At 39.4% G+C, this 22,051-nt stretch overlaps 2 protein-coding genes across 4 annotated transcripts in view; both read right to left on the bottom strand.

The window, feature by feature from the left end:
• Nucleotides 1–699: 699 nt before the first annotated feature.
• Nucleotides 700–15,530, bottom strand: LOC111662420 (uncharacterized). Of its 3 annotated transcripts, XM_087176636.1 has the most exons (15): nucleotides 15,405–15,530; nucleotides 13,038–13,104; nucleotides 11,072–11,134; nucleotides 10,915–10,968; nucleotides 10,688–10,789; nucleotides 10,459–10,573; nucleotides 9,983–9,994; nucleotides 9,813–9,851; nucleotides 7,729–8,097; nucleotides 6,680–6,709; nucleotides 6,294–6,317; nucleotides 5,683–5,804; nucleotides 5,428–5,466; nucleotides 3,423–3,476; nucleotides 700–2,811 (listed from the first exon to the last, which is right to left on the bottom strand). In XM_087176636.1, the coding sequence occupies exons 2-15, from the start codon at nucleotides 13,074–13,076 to the stop codon at nucleotides 2,728–2,730; spliced, it is 1,146 nt and encodes a 381-aa protein (XP_087032762.1). In that variant the 5' UTR covers nucleotides 13,077–13,104; nucleotides 15,405–15,530; the 3' UTR covers nucleotides 700–2,727. The 3 variants fall into 3 exon arrangements, with proteins under 3 accessions (XP_087032762.1, XP_023272041.1, XP_087032763.1); XM_023416273.2 differs by lacking the exon at nucleotides 7,729–8,097 and having other exon boundaries at nucleotides 15,405–15,528; XM_087176637.1 differs by lacking the exons at nucleotides 9,983–9,994; nucleotides 10,459–10,573; nucleotides 10,688–10,789; ... (2 more) ...; nucleotides 13,038–13,104; nucleotides 15,405–15,530 and having other exon boundaries at nucleotides 7,729–8,000; nucleotides 8,076–8,097; nucleotides 9,813–9,846.
• A 785-nt stretch (nucleotides 15,531–16,315) lies between these two features.
• cpt1a2b (carnitine palmitoyltransferase 1A2b) overlaps nucleotides 16,316–22,051 on the bottom strand; it is a 40,473-nt gene continuing 34,737 nt past the window's right edge. The window contains exon 19 of the mRNA XM_023416312.2: nucleotides 16,316–20,549. Within this exon, the coding sequence (XP_023272080.1) occupies nucleotides 20,421–20,549 (129 nt within the window). The 3' untranslated portion in view covers nucleotides 16,316–20,420. The remainder of the gene's footprint in view (nucleotides 20,550–22,051) is intronic.

Below are 22,051 nucleotides of genomic sequence, written 5' to 3'. Positions count from 1 at the left end.
TACCACTTGAGTCTGGTTCCAAAAGTGGTCACATATAGCTATAACTAATTTCCTCCTTCATGACAACTGTACGGGGGTCAATTTTTCTCACCAGTTTGAATTTTATTAAGGTTTAAAGTTAAGCATAATTGAGGGCGTGCAGCTTTGATTGACAGGCGGTTGAGTGAATGCTTCCCACAAACCGGCATTCACCGAAGTCTTTGCTCCACACACGCCGATCTTCTTTGCCTATTTTTTGATTACCCGGGAGTTCGATGGAGTCAGGCATTGCCAAGATGGCGAAGGCGGAGCAGCTCACTTCAAAACCACTCTTCACAAACCTATGGTTGATGTCACGGACGCTATGCCAATCTATACAGTCTATGAGCTTCCCTCAGCATTTCAGTTTCACCTCATTTAGTTGTCTGGCCCATGGCTTTACTGTTTGGGTCATTCTCACCGCTCTCATTGCGTCATTTTCAGCCACAACAGGCAGCAGTTTTCTGGAAAAAAAGCTCTAAAAACCCACTGTACAAAATCTGCTCAGCACTAAAAAGACCCGCTGGTGAACATAGTGGAAGGTTTAGAGTATTTCAGATATTTCCCCTGGGAACATACCCCCCAAAAAAGTGGCCAGAAAAGAAAATTAGTTACTGTATGTTTAAGGAACACAAAAAAGAAAGACATGAAGCAGGAAAGGAATAGCCTCTAAACAAACAATGTCACCAATGTCAACTTTATTTGTTAAGCACTGTCATGGTGTTTACACATTTTAAAGTTGCTATGTGAAGAATTTTTAATTTCCGACTTTGGTGTCCCCCAGTGGTAGGATCAAAAAAGCCACGGTGGCACAGAGCAATGGAAATGCCCTGAGGACACTGAGGTGAACGGGCCTGGAGCAAAACATTAAGATGCATCAACGTGTACATGGCGTGTCTAAATGTTCTCCAAAAACGGCTGCTATTATAATAGTTTGAGAGAAGCTCAAATCACATAAGAATTCTACACAAACATACAGTAAATGTACAATGAAAATATTTTTCTTCACTTTTTACAAAACACATACAAACAAAAAATTCCACAGGAGTTAAATAATAAAAACACAGACACCAGTGATAGCTTAGACCCTCTGGTTACTATGCACAGGTCCATTTTATCTCCAATATGTGAATCCAAAATGAAAAATATCAACAATCTCCCTTTTCTAAAGTTAACTTTGAATCTTTGTTATGTAAATACATTGGATTTTGTGTAGACCTATGTAATTATATGTGGTACACAGAGTTGGTCTTGTAGCACAGTTACAGTGGAGGAGTTAAACATCAGAGGATGGAGCTTCAGGGTGGGAGTTACTTATCTGACTAATTCAAACTGAATTGATTTTTTTTTTTTCTGTCTTTGTTGACCTTACGCAGATTAATCTCAACCAGTGAGATTATTACTGCCTGCAGGTCATCTCTGCCTCCTCACCTTTCAAATACTTCAGTCTATACATGATGATTCAGCCCTGATCAGAGTGTACAGTACACAAGTACACAATTCCTAGCTACATGTGTAAAACTTCACATGCACACACACAAACACCTTGTCAGTCGCACTCTGTCTCTTAAAAGCACCATAAATAAACTGAATGACTCAAAAAGTATAAAAGCAAAACATCACATTTGCTAAATGGTTGAACATGAGTTGAACTATGAATTTATTCAACACAAACACTGTACAAACAGGCTCATAATCTAGAAGCAAAAAAGACTTAGTTTAGTCAGTAGTTAGTAATTAGTTTGAATACGTTTGAGAGCCATTTGTAACATTTCCAAAGAATATATGTACACACACACACACACACACACACACACACACACACACAGACAAACGCACAGTGTTGGATGTCTGTTAACAAAGCTTGTGAGGGCAGAACTTTTCCCTTCAACTACGGTATAATTTCACAGTTTATGAAATATCATATGGTTACACTGTTATGGAAAGGGCTGCAGACTTTAACTCTAGAGATAGCTTAGCGTATACAGCAAACTTCAGTATGTGGAGTATATTTTATAAGCGTTGCCATCGCTGATGCAAACAAAAACCAGTAGCTATGACATCAGGTGTAATGAAGCCCCACCATAAAACAACCTCTCTGCTAAGATCTGCGCCAGTTGTTTTCTAAAATGTTTTTTGGTGATTATAATCCCAGTGAGAGCATTTTGTTTTGACATTTAAAATGTAATTGTTTTTTTTTTCTGGTTTATCTTTTGTTTTAGTGCCAAAAAAAAAAAAAAGTTGGAAAATGACCAAAATAAACTAAATTAATTCTGGTGTTTAACACTTTTGTCCTCTCTGTCATCTTTGGTAAACAGTCTCTCAATCAACATCTCTATTATACCCATGTGTTTCTGTTTGGTCAGCTCCTGGTCAGTGAAAACAAAAATGGGGCACACACAAATTCCTCAAAATTTGTTCCAGTCCGATGTGACCTTAAGGTCCCGTTGCCCTTCATTTCACTTGGCTGCGGTAATGCAATGGTTCCTTGCGATTAAAGATTGATTTACAAATCAGTGAGTTGGCATGCTGCAGCTCGTTCCCTCTCACTTCTCCTCATGCTTGAAGTTTAAGTTCACATTAGAGTTTTTTCCCCCCCGAAAAGGCAACATCTGTTACCAAGCAGTGTGGAGCTGATCCTCCTGATATCCTGATCCCACAGCCTTTCTGCATGAAGAATACACAGAGCTAGTGCGGTAAATCCGATCCTTAACCTGGCAATGAGTTTCCCACGGTGCAGTCTTCCTCAATCGTATCAGCTGAAGTTGTGACGACGGAGTGACACTCAGTGGGCTTTAAGACAAAGAGAGAAACAAGAGACTGTGAGACATGGACAGACACATTAACAGGACCAAGAATCTACAGCTATGCTAACTGCTCTGTGAGGCTGCTGCTTTGAGCTAAACGCTAACATCAGCATGGTACCATGCTCTTATTGACTAAGTTAACATGCCTTGTAAGTGTAATAAGTAGTGTTTCCCGTTTTCACCATCTCAGTGTATGGTTTCAGCATGCTAACATTTGCTAACAAATTTGCATCTGCTAGCTAGAAATGTCACACTGCTGGTGGGGCTACATCAAAACTGACATGAATACATCACCTGGGAACCATTAAAGTTTTGTACCAAATTTTGTGTCATTCCACCCAGAAGATGTTGAGACATTTAACAGGATCTCAAACAAGCTCAGACAAGTCAGCTGTTCACTACCTGCCCAGCAGAGAGAGAAGTCTGTAGAAGCTACAGATCCAGATGTCTTTTCTGGACAGATAACGGCCTGGACTCTCTCTGGTCACTTAATTCAGCTTTCACACACAACACATTCATTAGCAAAACCATGAAAACACAAAGCTACTTTAAAGGCCACGCTGGGAAAAGCATTAGACATTATAATGACATAATTACCTGCATTAACTGCATGGTCTCTACTTCATTCCCAGGGGATGTGGGTTCAGATGCCTGAGGGAAAGCCAGGTTTGGTCAAGAGTACAATAGCAAATTACTACTCTCAAAGAAACTGACCAAGTTTTGGAAAGACCAGATTCTGTGTTCACCCCGAACAGATACTGGAGCTGACAAATTAACTTCTATGCTTCACTGTTTTGAGAATCATTCATAAAGGTTTTAACACTAGTTAAAACAAAAACATTCACTCAATCAGACAGTACTGGGTAACACTGATAGTTACTGAGGTGATTTGAGTGGATACTAACTATCCACACTCTATTACAGTGGCAGGGTTGGGCATTTAAAGCACTTTTTGCCTATTTTCTGACTGTTACTATCATTTTTTCCTGACAGCCACTGTTTTGCTGTTACTTTATTGCAGTACACTGTGAACATAGATTTCGTTTAGAAACTTGAAAATCAGTGGTATGACTCCTGTCTGTTAATAATAAAATGCAGCTAATGTGAACTGTCTTGACCCACAGACAGAGCTGGTTAAACAACAACCTCAGATATTTTTTCCTTTGCCCTCTGCCCAGACAGCAAAATATATCTGGCTACATGTTTGTTTTCTTCTGGCCCAGTGTACGCACAGTTCTGTGGCCTGAATCCAGCCCATATATAGCATGATTGCAGATACTACTTCTACATCTGAATCAATTCTGGTGCACACAGAGAAAATTTCCCAGTTAATACTGAAGGATAAGAGCCAGAATCTGCCCAGGTGTTTATGGGCCGGACTTGGGCAGAAGACCCAGGCATATGTTGGGCCAGAAGTTTCATTTTGTTAACTGGGTGCATTCAGATTTATCACGCTAAACACCATTAACATCCATGTTCCAGGAGCAGACCACAGCAAAATGATCAGATGAAAAGTAGTAATTGTACGGAGAGTATTCAGACCCGTTCACCTTTTGCACACTTTGCGATGTAGATTTAATTGTAAATGGATAAAATTGCCATTTTTGACCATCAATCTACACTCAATAACTCATAATGACAAAGTAAAAATGTGTTTTAAGGAATTTCTGCAAATTTATTATAAATCAAAAACTGAAATCTCTATTCAGCCTCTTTTCTGTGACACTCCAAACTGTCAGGTGCATCTTGTTTTCTCTAAATATCCTAGAGATGTGTCTGGAAATTGACCGGAGTCCACCTGTGGCAAACTAAATAAATTTGGACATAGTTTAGATAGGTTCAAACCTGTTTATATAAGAACCCACTGTTTACACTGCTTATATAGACAAAAACCAAACCATGAAGTCTAATGAACTCTCTGTGATAAAACTGTGGGATGGAAGGAGTTAGGAACCACCAGGACTTTTCCTAGAGTTGGCAAGAACCCAAAAGTGACTCAGAGCAACTGCTGAAGTCCTCTGCAGATATGAGTAAACTATTAATGGTAGAGTTGCATGACAGAAACCACTTTAAGTATATCGGTAAATGGCATGGGAGAGTTCGTACGGAGATTTCCCAGATGGCATTTAGAGGAGTTATGCATGTCCTATGTCTGGCCAAAACCCGGCACTGCTCACTGCAGGGACAGGAAGTCTGGTCCGAACTTATGGAGAGATGAAACCAAAATACAGAGAGTGCCATGACCCAAGGCACACAGCCAGAACAATGCTGGGATGGCTTCAGGACAAGTCTCTGACTGACCTTCAATGGCCCAGCCAAAGTCCAGACTAGAACCCTACAGAACATCTTCCGAGATAAGCTGAAGATGATGGTTCCCCTCTGATCTGACAGAGCTCGAGACGACCTGCCAGGAAGAACGGGATAAACTGCCAAAATGTATCTGTGAAGTGTGCAGAAGGTTACGAGGTCTGAATACCCTCCAAAGCTACTGTGTTACAACATCATCACCGCAGGCTTAGTAGGAAGTGCTGCACTCCTCATACTATAAAAACACAGTGTGAATCAGGTTTTCACCATAACTGAAAAATATCTGCAATAGTACCTCCAACGGCCGATCTCCCGGGTCCCTCCAGAGTCCATCCTGAAAAAGAAAGAATTGCTTTGATGCTGCGCTACATGTAAATGCACAACAAGCAGGGGTTCATTTATTTATCAGCATTTAAGGGTTTCTTTTTTAAATACTGATTTTGCAACCTGGCTTTTATGCTGATTGTGCTCACAGTGTAGCTGTTACACTGGTTGTCATCTATTTGGAGCAATCAATTTAAACAAAAAACACATTTTTGCTGACACTCACCATGTGTATCCGGTCCTGTGTCCGGTTCTGTGTCCTCATGCGCATGAGGAGGTAAACAGTCAGTGGCAGGAGCAGGTTAAGGATCATGGAAATCATTAATAAACTCATCATGTTTACAGGACCTTGTTGAGGAGAGACAGAGACAGAGACAACTTCCATTAATGTTACCAAACAAACAACAACAGAGGCATACATCAGTCAATTAGTCTTGAAAACCCTTAGCTAAACTCTTAATTAACCTGTGCTCAACAAATTTTTGAGTCAAATCGTTTCAGTTGGGACAGAAATATGGTTAGAAACATTAAAACCAGCTAAGACCTGAGCTCAGAGGTGACGGCTACATAGGCACTAGAGGAAGATGGTAAATGGAGATGTAAATTAACAATAATTTGTTCCAATATATTATATCTACAGTACAAATATATACCAAGTAATGTACATTAGCTATTGCCCAGCTGATTTCAGAAGTCCAACCTAGTGACAAACATCTGAAGCCAGCTCGCCTACTGACAAAAGATCATAGATAATATTAAAATAATAATAATGAGAAATAAAAACTTTATCTGTATTAACCAAAATCTGCAAATCTTAATGAAGGAAAAATGGCTGACCTTTGTTGTGTATACTCTTATTGTCTGTGGAAAGATTTGAAAAAAATATGTCAGTACTATTACAAACCTACAGTATAAGGCAAAGATGTTATTCTTTAATTATTTCTTTAATTATAATGTCTTGTTTTAACAATACACAGAGGAGAAACATGGGCCTGAAAAGTAACTGGCAACCGTTTTAATAACTGATTAATTATTTAAGTAATTTATCAACAAAAATTCAAATTTGGATCCTGAAAATTGAGGATTTGTGGTTGGTCAGATAAATCATGCAGTGAAGACACGCGATTATTGTTTTTCACAATTTCTCAACATTTCATGAACTACCTGACATATTCGCATTGACCCAAACATAGACATTTTAATCAAGAAAAAAAAAATCTTACCTGCTTCATGTTTATTTGTTAAAGCTGCGGCTATGGAAAGAGAAAAAACAAACTTACATCAGTACAATTTCCATATTTTTTGAGAACTCCTCAGCAATATTTAAAAGTATAAAAATTTTCGATTCAAGAAATTTCACAACTGACAAAATATTATGAAAAACAAAAAACACACACTGGAATCTCGTTTAGGGAATGGTTCGATTTCAGATAGATTGCAGCAGCTGCTATAAAAGACAAGGCCCATGCAGCTAAAACAGATGTTGGTGATAATGAGTTTCTGCCACTGGAAAAAAAAAAAAACATGGAATCGAACAGCGTAGCCTCGGATAAAGCAACATCAGCACAACAACAGCACAACAACAGCACTGGCAACATATTGCGAAGCAGGGACCCCATGTCTCCACATTAGTGAACATTGTTCTCTTTGTTTTTGACTCAGTAAGCTGAGGTGACACAACAACACTTCACTCCATGTGAACTGTGGACTTAATGTTAGCTGCTCTATTATTTTTCGATGCATTGCGTTGAGCTCTCAGGGCCGCCGCACTACCACGACCACTTCATAAACATGATGAGGTTAGTTTCACCACTAGCGCACTGTAGCATTGAACATATTCTCCTTTTGTCCTGTTTGAGGCTGAAAAGCTCCGGGCGAAGCAGGAAATGTAACCAGACGTCCATTTGCTAGATGAGTCTTTTGATACAACATAAATCTTACAGCTTGTCCAAGTTTGTTGTCAGGTGTGGGCACAAGAGTGTACTTTGGGCAAGCTCTGCAGATGAGATGTTTTATCTGTTTTTCTAAACTTAGGTTTCACGGGTGAGGAACGGTTGGGTTTTAGGAAATGGCACCTCTGATAAAGGGCAGTGCACAGCTGTTTCTCCATGGAAAGAATCCAGGAGCGTTACACAGGCAGTGGATGAGACAGACACAAGTGTTCCTGACAGGAAGTGTGTTTGAGGTTTAATGATTTGTGAGTTAATAAAATCAGTAAACCAGTAAGTGTAGTTGCCACAGCCATGACTTGCATAAAATATATAAATCTTACCATTACTCCCTGTAACTTCGCTTTGTGTGACTATTGTGGTTGTTGTAGTTGTTAGTGACAATGCTCTTGGTGTTTCTTTTATTGGCAGCAATACTGTTGCTGTTTCTGGCGGTGTTGTTTCTCGCAGTGTTCTTGTTGTTGTTGACGGTGTTGTTATTGGTGGCGGTGCTCTTGTTGTTGTTGACGGTGTTGTTATTGGTGGCAGTGCTCTTGTTGTTGTTGACCGTGTTGTTGTTGGTGGCAGTGCTCTTGTTGTTGTTGACGGTGTTGTTATTGGTGGCGGTGCTCTTGTTGTTGTTGACGGTGTTGTTATTGGTGGCGGTGCTCTTGTTGTTGACGGTGTTGTTGTTGGTGGTGGTGATGTTTGATCTAAAATTGCAGGCAACTCAGTCAGTGATGAAATCTGACAATATGGGCTTTGCAGAACCTAAAAGCAAATATATGTTTTGTAGTATATCAGGGAAAAGAAGCAGAAATGTTTGTATCAGAATAAGAAAAGTTAATGGCCGGATTTAAGGACAGGACGGGAAGTACAGGGGGTACAGGAAACTCAAAATGTTGGATTTGTAACTATACTGTACGAGTTGATTGAGTTGGTGGTCATGCCCTCAGTTCTTGGAAACTGACTTTAAGATTTTGTCAGTAAGGCTGTGTTTCATTACCAAGATGGATCCTTTGGACTGATTAGGTTAAGCAGAGGTGGACAAAGTACACAGCTCCATTACTTGAGTGAAAGCAGAGCTCCTCCTGGTCAAATATTACTCTAATACAAGTGGAAGTTGTTCATTCAAACTTTCCCTTGAGTTAAGGAGTTAAGTACTGTAGTACTTGCTTTTAAAAATAACACTTTAAAAGTTTATTCCTTTATTTATTTATTTTTACGACAATGCACTGTTGTACAGTTCCTAATGACCTACTGAGTGACTGATTTTTTTTATATTGGTCTATCACATTTTAAAATGAAGTAAAAAAAACTCCTCTGACTAAAAACTTTGCTTTAAAGTAACATGTACTTCATAGAAATGTAGTTGAGTCAAAAGTACAATATTTGTCCTAGTAAAAGTAAAAGTAAAGTACAGATACTCATAGTTATCTACAGTATTCAAGTACATGTACTGCGTTACGGTCCACCCCTGGTATTGAGAGAATTAGTTATGAGGATTCTTGTTGGATAGACGTGAATCTAGCTAGATTTTTTTTTCTTTTGCAGAAATCTGTGCTGCAAACCAGATACAAAACTTAAAGTAAAATGAGAGGTTTTGTGAAGCTCAGCAGCAGGTGAGTTATTTCTAAATGAAGTGTGAAATGACAGCACATATTTTACTGTTACAGCTGCAGACGCATGTGTAACACTGCACACAGTCCACACAGAGTGAAATAAGAAGCCTGTTAAGTCATTTGTGGGGATGCTGAATTGCTCTGCTGCATGTGAAGCTCATGTTAGACTGATTCCACCGATGCACTGGTACTTTGTCTGTGTTCAGCAGAAAACACACTTTCCATTTAGTTCCTTATTGGGTTGAACTTGGTGAAGCTGCTCAGAAGCGGGTGCTATCTGTGGCTATCACGTGGCGCAAAGCGAAACGCAAGTGTCTTTGCTAGTTTCAGACCTGTCCAGCTCCCACGTTACTCAAATAACATATATACTGTACATATTGCACCCATCTGGCTCTGGTGATTCCCTGACCTTTTCTCTAGTGGCACTAAGAGTTTCACATTTGTAGTTTTTTGGAGAACAGGTAAACATCATACCTGCTCTGTCTGGATGTTAGCATGCTGATATTATCACTTAGCTAGCAACTGTGTTCTACCTATGGTTACGATGACAGTACGGTGCAAATATTAACATTGCACTAGTTTTTTAAGTAGTAGTTTTTAATCAAATCAGAGACCGTCAACCATGAAAATAATCCATCAATTAGTATTAATTAAACAATAAAAACAAAACCCTCTATTTCAGTACATTTGAAACGTGTCACTGGGTGGGGAGACGGAGCACTGCAGTTGTACAGCAGCATGCTTGACTTCTGGGATTGCAAATGCACGTCTCAAATTGCTTGTCTAAACAAAAATGTGCGGCTTACCCATAGATTTCAGTTCCGAATAGAGACTGCATACATTATCTAAAAAGATGAGAATTAAGGCATTAAGGTAATAAACTAAAAATATAAAAACTTGATAAGACAGTTTCATTGCCAGATCTCATATCAGCAAATACACCCACGCACACTCACAACGCAGCACGTATACTCACCATAGTTGCAGCCTGTGATGCAAGAAAGACAGAAAAGCAAATTACAAATTTGACAATTTAACAACAGCTTTTATGTTCAGGTTTGGTGATGATTTTACAGCAAGAATTGGACATTAATTCTGTGTAACCTTTTAGTATTTTATCCCGTCACTGTTTGAAATCACCAGCAAGATATTTATGTTTTAAAATTAAGCATTTTGTTCCTACTGATTTCACCTCAGTGACGGAGCATCAGGTATTTGTTTCCAGAATATATAAGTGGTAGCTGGTTTACTGGGTGGGCCTGAGGGTCGATTTTGTTCCAGTACTTTACACATATTCATGTCTCCACTTGTGGTAAGCTTGGGTATCCATTAATTTTTTCAAGTGAGGTGTGTATGTGATGTATGTAAAGCTAGTAAGAGCAGCAGGCCCTCAGTCCCATCCCGGTAAACCAGCCACCACTGACTGTTTGATAGAATCAGTGTGATCGATACCTTTATATTTAATTTCCTGATTGATTGCAGTGGCTATTAAGCACCTCAGGTTATACACAGAGATGTTCTGACCGCTGAACCCTTGACATAACTCCTGGTCGAGCTCTGAGTCATTCTGAGGCGGAAAAAAGGAACAAGATAATCACATACAATAATTGATTAGCTTGATCTGAAGCATGGAACTACAAGGTGACATGATTTGAGTAAAAACTTTTTGTCATTCACTCACTGGAAAGCAGTCATAAAACAGACTGCACAGCTTCTCTGGATCGTTTCCGCCTTCATTTTTAAACTTTCTGCACCCATTTTCCAGAGTGCATAAGAGTGTGTTCTGTATTGGAAAAAGGACAGAGGCACACTTCATCAAATGCAGCCCAGGACAGTCCCTGTTTAACAATATGCATTTACACAGAGTTACACAGTATTAGATTTTTGCAAACTGTTTCGGTAACTTACCTTGGCGCTATTGGCCTTTACAAGGGGGACCAAATATGACAGATTGTTGATGGCCTTGAAGTGGATCAGAGGAGCAGACAAACAGAAGGTATTATTCACCGTTTAAACCATTTAAATTAGTGTTTTGATCAGTTTATAGTGATTGATGAGCATATACCATTCCCTTCTCTGACAGGTAATCCAAACAGCCCTCCTCTGACAGCTCAATCAGGGGGAGCACCTAGCAGACAAAAAATTAACAGCACCATTGAAGAGATATTAAACATATATAATAATGAAAAGTTACATAGGAGGCGAAGGCTGCTCACCTCTGCACTGTTTTATATCCATCCATGCACTTATCTATCTATCTATCTATCTATCTATCTATCTATCTATCTATCTATCTATCTATCTATCTATCTATCTATCTACAGTGCATCTGAAAAAGTATTCACACCCCTTCACTTTCCCCACATTTTGTTATGTTACAGCCTTATTCCAAAATTGATTAAATTCCTTTTTTTCCTTATCAATCTACACACAATACCCCATAATGACAAAGTGAAAAAGGTTTTTTAAAAATTCTTGCAAATTTATTACAAATAAAAAACTGAAATATCGCATGTACATAAGTATTCACACCCTTTGCTATGACACTCAAAAGTGAGCTCAGGTGCATCCTGTTTCCACTGATCATCCCTGAGATGTTTCTACAATTTGATTGGAGTCCACCTGTAGTAAATTCAATTGACTGGACATGATTTGGGAAGGCACACACCTGTCTATATAAGGTCCCACTGTTGACAGTGCATGTCAGAGCAGAAACCAAGCTGTGAAGTCAAAGGAATTGTCTGTAGACCTCTGAGACAGGATTGTATCAAGGCACAGATCTGGGGAAGGGTACAAAAACATTTCTGCAGCATTGATGGTCCCGAAGAGCACAGTGGTCATAAATGGAAGAAGTTTGGAACCACCTGGACTCTTCCTAGAGCTGGCCGCCCAGCCAAACTGAGCGATCGGGGGAGAAGGGCCTTGGTCAGGGAGGTGACCAAGAACCCGATGGTCACTCTCACAGAGTTCCAGCGTTCCTCTGTGGAGATGGGAGAACCCTCCAGAAGGACAACCGTCTCTGCAGCACTCCACCAATCAAGCCTTTATGGTAAAGTGGCCAGACAGAAGCCTCTACTCAGTCAAAGGGACATGACAGCCCAGTTGGAGTTTGCCAGAAGGCACCTAAAGGACCATGAGAAACAAGATTCTCTGGTCTGATGAAACCAAGATTGAACTCTTTGGCCTGAATGCCAAGCGTCACGTCTGGAGGAACCCAGGCACCTCTCATCACCTGGCTAATACCATCCCTACGGTGAAGCATGGTGGTGGCAGCATCATGCTGTGGGGATGTTTTCCAGCGGGAGACTGGGAGACTAGTCAGGATCGAGGGAAAGATGAACGGAGCAAAGTACAGAGAGATCCTTGATGAAAACCTGCTCCAGAGCGCTCAGGACTTCAGACTGGGGCGAAGGTTTACCTTCCAACAGGACAACGAACCTAAGCGCATAGCCAAGACAACGAAAGAGTGGCTTCGGGACAAGTCTGTGAATGTCCTTGAGTTGCCCGGCCAGAGCCCAGACTTGAACCCGATTGAACATTTCGGCAAAGACCTGAAAATAGCTGTGCAGCGACGCTCCCCATCTAACCTGACAGAGCGTGAGAGGATCTGCAGAGAAGAATGGGAGAAATACCCCAAATAAAGGTGTGCCAAGCTTGTAGCTTCATATCCAAGAAGACTTGAGGCTGTAATCGCTGCCAAAGGTGCCTCAACAAAGTACTGAGTAAAGGGTGTGAATACTTATGTACATGCGATATTTCAGTTTTTTTATTTTTGATAAATTTGCAAAATTTTCTAAAAAACCTTTTTCGCTTTGTCATTATGGGGTATTGTGTGTAAATTGATAAGGGAAAAAAAAGGAATTTAATCCATTTTGGAATAAGGCTGTAACATAACAAAATGTGGGGAAAGTGAAGGGGTGTGAATAATATCCATCTATCTACAGCTACTTCTGAAAACACTAATTCTGACCTTCAAATCAGGATTGACACACACAATTAATTATCATTATTGCTGCACAGGTGACACTTACAAGGAGAAACAGGGAGGTAAAGTTTCTCCATGATGTCATGCTTCCACCGTGACCATCCAGACCCACACTATGGAGGAAGAAGCAGAAAGGCATTTTATAGAGCAATATCCAGGATATATATCATTAACCATTAGGCTTGGGCCATGTTTTTTATATTTTATATACAGTATACATTTATATATTTTATTTCCGTTTTTTCTAATAATGCATATTAAGATTCAGGGTTTTTTTTTGATAATATATATATTCTTATAATATATATAATTATATTATTGTATTCTATGTTTCAGGTATAAGTGATACCATCACTAAACAGCAGCTCAGAAGCTAAAAGTAACCAGGGCTTGTTGTCTGTGCAGGGGAATCACGGCTACTGATCCTTAAACCAATATCATTAGTCAAACTAAAGAGTGTAGAGTGAAAGTGGTGTCTGACATTTTATCATCAGGGTTTGTCAGCTGTTACTCCAGGCTGTGACCCCTGTACTCACTCCATTCACATTTACAAAGTTTGAATTACTGTGTGTGTGTGTGTGTGTGTGTGTGTGTGTGTGTGTGAGATCAAAGCAAGACAGTCATGACATGCACAAATCAAAAATCATGCCATTGAGGAAAAACTAGACATATCTGTGAATTATAACACAGTAATTGTAAACGTTCTTCGGGTGAGCGGAGACTGAACGTCACCCAAAAAAACATAAAAAGAACATGCCTCCTATTGAACTGAAATCTCTCTTATTCATTTGGTATCAGCTGCACTTTCCCCGTCACTTATTCATCGCCAACACATGCCAGCGACAAACAAAAGAGAAGGTTAAACACAGTATTCAGAGAGGAAGTGAAACTCACGTTCCACCGCATCATCCCTGCAATCCAGCCAGCTAATCTGACATCACTGGCACAGAGCCACTTTATACAGTTGAACTACAGCTCCATGATTCCATGTACTTCTTTATTGTATCTGTGCTGTGCCGTCATGTTACTACACGAGAGCAACCCGACAGGACAAGACAGACCTCAACCAGGTCTAAACTGAGCTGGAATACCACATAAACATCAGATTTTCACATATTGTACAACTTATTCAATGTCAACAAAGCGTGTGCAAAATGAATGGAAAAATTACACTTGAAAAAATATTATCATAGAGGACTAACCTAATCTGCCACTTATTTTCCTGGTTAATCGATTCATTGTTTGCTCTGATAACCAACATCACAAGATGACATCATCACATGTCTTGTTGTGTCCGAGATATTCGCATAAGACAAACTCTGATACTGTTCCTAAGCAGTGTGTGTGTGTGTGTGTGTGTGTGTGTGTGTGTGTGTGTGGGGGGGGGGGGGGGGGGGGGGCACTGGTCTCTGTCCTGATGTGAACTGAGGATGATGTGATGAAACATCCACTCAGCTGCCAGGGCACTCCCAGTCTGTTATTTGTAAGAGGGTTGAACCATTTGTTTGTAGCCTTAATGTTGCTATGCTAGCAGGTTAGTACAGGTCATTCTCCCCTAGTGGTCAGTAAAAAGTACCACACAGGCAGAATCTGGCCTTTTCTGAACTCTGGGTGAGCTATGGCTGTTTATTGAACCTACAATAACTGATGCCACATGGGGGCAGCAGAAACAGCAAACTAGGGAATAATGACATTGATGGTTAATTCAATCACTAAATACATATTGATACATTTTTTAAAAGCTTAAAAATGACCCTAAGTGGTGTAAAATATATACTCAATTTATCTTAATGTTTTGGTTTTTTTTTTTGCTGTGCAAAGATATTCCCCTGCATAGGAACCAAAATTACACTTTTTGCCAAATACAATTAACCAAAATCCACCTACCACATGCCCTACGTCTAAAATAATTTCACATAAACATTAACTTATGAAGAAATGCACTAATTTACAATGTTGATAACATTTCACTCCACATGGAGGATTTGCAGGACTGCTGTGAGAAATGATATCTAGATCCTGGTAAGACAATTACTGTAAGGAAAGGAATCCATCTCCATGCACTGAATGCATGTTTCATAGAAGCACACACACACACACACACATACACCCCGCACACCCAGCCCCAGAGAAAGACGTGTTACACTAATGCATCTGTAGTCCAGTCTTGTCCAACCTGCACACCGCACACCTGTTGCGCTCTACCCGCCATGCAGAAAAATTGCAGTAATTAATTCAGCGGCTGTACTTCGGTTTGCCCACGTCTCCTCTGTCAGAGCACTGCCACAATATACAGAGATGTAGTCTTGCATATCCAGACCGAGCATGTCCACAGCAATGGTCACATTCACAGGATTTTAACAAGTCACACGGTGAATGAAGTCACTAACAGTAACTGCGTTGTTGAACTCACCGGTCTGTGCTGTTCCGTTGGCGGCCTACGTCTGCTCTGCTCTGAGGCTGCACTCGTTCTCCTTTTGACAGCTTTACTTTCACTTTCCATCTTCTCTGCCTCCTCCTATTGTTCCTTACTCATGATATCATCCCGGAATTTCCAAATGAGGAGCAGCGACAAACATCAAAGCAACTTTGATAAACTTTCTCGCCCGGAGAATCGGTGTAAAGTTAGGGATTCTCTTTATATGTAGTCTTATCCAGACTGCGCGGCGGAGAGCCCTACTGTGACGTGACAAGGGGAATAAATGAATGAAGGAATAAAAAAATATATATATCATTCATCAAAAATGAATAAATACATTTAAATGTAGCCAAATTATGAATTTATTTCTTTATTTATACATTTATTTCTCTCAAAGTATAGATATATAATATATAACAGTATAACATAATGACATAATATACTTTCTCTTCAGAAAGTATAATCAGGCCCCTTCATATCTTATGTTGGAGCTTTATGCTAAAAGAGTTTCAATCATTTTTTCCTTCATCAATCTATTCAATTCATCATAATGTCATGACATGTTTTAATGAATTCTTTTTTGCAAATTTATTATAAAGATAAAACTGAAATGTCACATTGACAAAAGTTTGCAGACGCTTTACTCAGTATTTAGTTGAAGCACCTTTGGCAGTGATTACAGCCGCCAGTCTTCTTGGGTGTTATGGAACAGGATGGGGGGCAGGAAAACAGGAAATAAATCAACACTGGAAACACAATGTAAGGAATCTTAATGCCAAACAGGAAATACTTCCAAAGCCAGATCATGACAGGGGCATTTATTGTTATTTTTAGGATCTGGTTTAGTTTCAGTTTTACCTATCTGTTATCTCCCACATTGATGAAGACCAGATGCAGATGCACTGTAGCGTCAGTAAGTATTTTTATTTTACATAACATGACATCACCATCTGTAAAATGCCTTCTTCACAAAGTCCACAATGTACATTTAAATAGCTTTTACAATGAAAACAAACTGAAAACATAGCAATAGTAAGGATCTTTTGGAGTGTAAAGTCAGTAAACATGGGATATCATTCAATTTAACTACAATACCAAAAAAGAAGGAAAAAAAAATCATCTACATTACCAAAAAATTCATCGAAAACGTTCACGCATCACCACTGTTAACCAAGAGTAAAAACAGTAGTTGTATCAGGTTACACAGAAATAGACAATAAAATGTATCCCAAAATCAAATAAGTAAGAAAAGACAGTGCTAATATTAACGTTAACCTTTAGTCCTTACATGAAATTGTAACTCTGCTACGAGATGCGAGCTTCGCTGCTTTTTTTTTTTTTTTTTTTTTTTGGCGAAAGGCTCATTGTCCAAACCATTGAAAACCAGAGGACACCGGCTCCATCACTTAGATGTTGATAATAAATATTTGCGGCACAGCGGAATAGACTGAGGCACAGGATTGGTTTCACTGGCTTTATGTGTTTCAGCCAGGCTGAGGCATGAAGTGAACCACAACAGATATTAGTGAGAATCAGGTCTGATACATTTAACTGAAGAGTAATCTTACATGTACCAACATTATAAAAGGCCCATATTAAAAGAGACTAAGGGAGTCTCTTGGTTCCTGATACTGATTTACAAAAACACTCGTCAAGTAAACAACGAAGGCAGGAGAGGACATGGGTAATTGAATTGGAAGATTATTTCAAAATCTTACATTTATTTTCGTGGGAATGTGACAAATGTTTTTGATGCGTGATTTTTTTGTCGTACTTCATGACTTTGACAAGTCGTTAATCTTTATTTAAATTTTTTATATCATTTGTCTGTGATCATGCTTTTGTTTTTTTATCTTTTGTTACCTGAAAGCAAAACTCTGTTAAATAGCTATACTGTGTTAAAAACAAGAGAAACTCAAGGCAGGTTCATTATTTTGGGTCTTTTTCATATAGAAACTGGAAAAAGAAAAAAGTCATGAATGTAGAGAGGTAGAGAGGTTGTTTGTGTGCTTTGCTGCAGCTGTAGCAACTGTCTTTACAAATCTTTTATGAAACTGAGAGAAGTGCCTTTTGGCTGAGTAACAGGGGTGATCGTAAAAAAAACAAGTGGCTGCTCTGGCATTCAACAGTTTGGGAAATGGGGCACTAGCGAGAGAGAGAAACAGAAGCCACTACGGTCTGAGGTTACTAAGATATTGAACCAACAATCTGTCTGAAAAGGAAATATCATAAAATTAGTTCATGTGCAGAGATGTAGTGGAAGGTTAACACCAGCTTAACTAAACTGGCAGCTGAACTGGTTTCATGTGTTACAGTGGATGAGTCATTGTTTTGCCTTGACATCACTGCGCATGAGAAGATATCCTGACCACGCTAATGATAGCCGTTCAACCAACTGTAGTACATTCTTATTAACACACAAAGAAGACACTTAACACAATATATGTTATAAGGTTTCCCTTAGGAATTGCATTGATTTAAAAATTGCATTGAAACTGTTTTAGTGAGTGAATACTTGAATTGAGGCACACACGTTTTCTTAAGTAGCTATAAAACAGGGATGAGTTGTTGTGCGAGTATCAGAGGGTGGGGAGGGAAACATTTCATCAGACTCCGTACCCGTGGACTGCATTGTTTTACATGTATAAACCTAAATCCTGACCATGACCTTTGACCATTAAAATCGTGTCCTTACAGCCGTTTTATTTGCCCCAATAAGTGTGTTATTTTTTTTGTTTGTTTTTTTTTTTTTAGGAGGAAAGTGGCAGGAGCTTTTTATCCCTTTCATTTTTTTTACCAAACCTGCCAAACCCATGCTGCAACAGCTGCAAAACTTTTAGCTCATTTCGTAAAACAATGGGAGCACAGATGTGTTTGAGAAGCTCAATAATCATTTTGTTACATCTGGAACAAAACATCAACAACTTATTAAAACAATCCACTGAAGAGAAAGTAAAAAGTTTTTTAAAAAAAAGAAAAGAAGACATCATTTGCATGTCTATTTCTTCTTCCTTCTGTCCTCCCTTCGTTCCTCTTTAAAATCTCACTGTTACATTACGAGTTAGTCATCATCTGATCTCAGGCAAAATAAATCCTTATTATATTATTATTATTATTATTATTTTAATATTGAAAACATCAGATACTGCGCCTGAATCTTGTAAATCTGAACCACTGGATACAAACCCTTTTTCTTGAATGACTGATGTTAAACTGAAATTTATGACACATCAAATAAAATGACATGTAATGGAAACTTTCAACTGTCATTTTGTATTTGGTTTTCCCCCATTGAGCACTGGGCTGCTACGCAAAGCTCACAAGTGTTGGCAGCCTCCCATATGACTCATAAATGATAAGTGGTGAACTCTAAACTTTTAAGTTGTTAGAAGTTCAAAGTCACCGAATGTTGTTCATTTGCTGATAATGCTTGTACAGTTCAGTAACACTGTGACTGCAGGTCTTCCTTTGGAGTATTTTTATACTGTGGTACTTTAACTTGAGTAAATCATGTGAATACTCCAAACTCTCCTGCACAACATGAAATAAATACTCTGTGACCTCAGGACTCTGAAATCACAGGTATTAAAGTTGTCTGAGGAGGTTAACGTTTGCCTTTAAGGAACCTTTTTGACAACTAGTAGCACCACGGAGCAACTTTTTACAAGTGGGTCCTTCTCATCTTTGTATCATGCAGATGCAGACGTGCGTGCGCCGGCTTGCAAGTGACGAGATAGACATTCCTGCAGCTAGGCAGTGAAGAAACATGAATAAAAACAAGGCTGGATTTACAATTTTTTGAAACACTGGTTTTTGCAAATGTGTTATGATTTAACATGCAGGTCAAACCTCGAGGAAAGACACAGTATGTTGGTTTGGAGGAAAACCCCAGGGGGCACCTTTAACTGTCACCACAGAATCTGGCAATCACATTGAAGGTGCACACATATATCAGTAAGTGTTGTGTAAAAGTCACAGTTGCCTTTAGGGTGTATTTTTTACTGTTACCACAGTGACTTGTACTTGTAACAGCAGCAGAAACTCTCTGTCACCGAAGGTTTAACTAAAGAAGCATCAGGTTGTTAACTGGTAATACGGGCGTGTCCAGAGATCAGTTGATAGGTGAAAGTAAAAGGGAACCTTTGCAACAGCTGTTTCCAGAGATGACATTAGGACTTTAATTGGCTAGTCTCATATGATACATTAAAGTAAGTAACAGTAGAGATAGGGGGCAGAGGTCTGTCAGTAAATCTTTCCCTTCATTCAGATGAATCTCTGCCTCCGTCTTCTTCTTACGCATCCTTTCTTCCTTGAGCTTTTTCTGATTTTTTAAGTAATGAAGTACAACATGCACTCCATGATCTCCAACATGAAACTGTTATGAACCGTGTCAGTGTGATGAGCTGCAGAGCATCAATTCACACTGAGGAAACTTTGGTTTGCTTAGAAACTAAAAAAACAAAAAACATTTCCCTTTCACTTTAAGTGAGATTTAAGAGCTCTTGACTCTGCCCACCCGTTCTGAGAGGGATTTGTCTCTTGTACATTTTCTCCAAAAGACTTCCTTTTTTAAGTGGTGACCTTCGCTCCCTTTCTCTTAGAAATCGCCAATCTCAGTTTTCATTTTCAAGTGAGGATTGGAAGCATTTTGTATCGTCATTTTGTTGTCAAGCAGACTCTCTAACAGACACGGCTCACGAAAAAATAAATAAAAGTCAATGTGTTAGTGCTGAACGGCTGTCAAATATATTTGTTCAATCTACACAAAAAGGCTTTTGGACAATGGTTGCTTCCTCTGTGCGTCTTGTTTTTCTCTTTCTATCTTCTTGAATTGAGCTGATTTTAAATGAACTTTAGTCAGTTTAATTTAATGCTTTAATGTCCTAAGTCAGTGACATAACAGTTTGTGAGAACAGTAAGGTTTTAATTAACGGGTTCTTCATGGTTTCTACACTCAGAGTAGACTTCAGGGGAATATATACCCACATAGTCCCATGTTTTCAGCTGCGTTCAGAGGAGTTTCTTGGACTGAGGTTGGGCCGTGGACTTGGAGGACGAGGAGGTTTTGGTGTCAGGAGTGAGGAGAGTCATGATGTCTTGGAGAGCTTTGCTTATCTGAGAGCCGAATCTGTGCGAGTCCTGGAATTAAGAAAACCAGAGGGAAGAATTAAGAGAGTGAGAAAAGGGAAGGCTAGAGAATAAATGACGTGTGTACAGAATCAAAACCACAGAGGGTGAGGAGGGAGAGACAACAGGATGTGGAGAAAGAGAAGTGGGTAAAGTTATACATGTTAAGATCTATAGATCTACCATTACTGGATACTGATAGACGTATTTTAGACAAACGAATTATCGTCAGACCTAGTTTGGGATTTCTGTCCTGCAATTTCCTGTTACTTACCGAGAGACATATACACCATAAAGATCTGCAATAAGCTAATACTGACTGATATATGGACCTGGCTGACTTATCACGCTCTCTGTTGAGTCCATTCATGAACGCAGTAAAAGTGAGAATATAAAAAGGGATGTGACACCGAAGGAATGCACAGTTTGTGCTGCCCTGTCATTTGCTTTGTGGTTTAACACAGTGAATAGAGAGTGACGCGACCCTGCCTTATGTCAGGAAAGCCAGATTGCACTAAACTGGAACCATTATCTGAACTGTTATTGTGCAATAATTCATTGAAATTTCTGAATAATTAAGCTGCATGCATCATCCTGCATGCCTCTGCAAACATGTTGATACAGAGGACATTCTCTATCCTGCATTGTTTATGTACACACTGACAGACAGCCTTAGTACAGTATCATTCACCCTGTGCGAATGTTTCTTCCCTTGCAGAGTAGCACTTACAGCGCTGATTTACTGTACGACTACAGCTTAATGGGTTGTTTGGGCTTGTAGCTACAAAGACTCAAAAAGAAGCTCATCAATAATCATTTAAACAGTAAACTATGTTATTGTAGCAGAGTGTGTGTTGGGGGGCTTTTTCCTCTGGTCTCTTACTCAATCTGCAGCTTGTCAGCATGTCTGCACAGAACAGAATGTGAGTGAAGTGGTCAGTGAAAACATACCAGGAAGTTACGGATTGAGTAAGAGGGGGGGACTGTATATCTTACCGTCTGAATAAACAGTATCTTTATGTGTGTTCAGACAATACAAAGGTGGATTTCTCATATATTGTTATTGCTGTAATTCAGTGTACACTACTGCTCCACCTGGAATGAACAGAGCTGGGACTGAGGTCAAGTCCACGCAGTGTTTTTTTCTGGTGGAGCCAGTTGGAGACAATCAGGAATCAATCATTCTTACTCTCACCTCTAACATGGTTTTGATTGTGTTTAGCTAAGGTGTCAGTTTTTATTACAAGTAGATTAAGTAGATTAAGTTGGCTCTTTCACTGTATCCTGCATCCAACACCTACGCTAAATGACTGATTACCGACTTTATGTCCTTGTTTGCTTAGGGCGGGTTGAGTCATCCTAATGAATTGTTTCCTTAAGTGGTCACTGTGTGCACCTTACTTCTTTGTTATGTTCCTGAATGAGCCAAACATAGGACATGGGAGTGTCTTTCAATCGTTGACAGTGATGGACAGACACATACTATATATACACAAGGAAGAGAAGAAAATATA

This window comes from Seriola lalandi, unplaced genomic scaffold (assembly GCF_002814215.2).
Source record: "Seriola lalandi dorsalis isolate HSWRI2012SDOR001 ecotype SW California unplaced genomic scaffold, Sedor1 jcf7180002054563, whole genome shotgun sequence".
Lineage (NCBI taxonomy): Eukaryota > Metazoa > Chordata > Actinopteri > Carangiformes > Carangidae > Seriola > Seriola lalandi.
Note: the sequence above shows the minus strand (reverse complement) of the source record. Positions and strands in the feature narration are given on the sequence as shown.

Coding starts and splice junctions, on each gene's coding strand:
- LOC111662420 (XM_087176636.1), bottom strand. CDS start 13,076: ATGACATCATGGAGAAACTTTACCTCCCTGTTTCTCCTT. Junction 10,969..11,071: donor ACCTGTCAGAGAAGGGAATG/GTATATGCTCAT, acceptor ATCCACTTCAAG/GCCATCAACAATCTGTCATA. Junction 5,467..5,682: donor CACAGGACCGGATACACATG/GTGAGTGTCAGC, acceptor TTTCTTTTTCAG/GATGGACTCTGGAGGGACCC.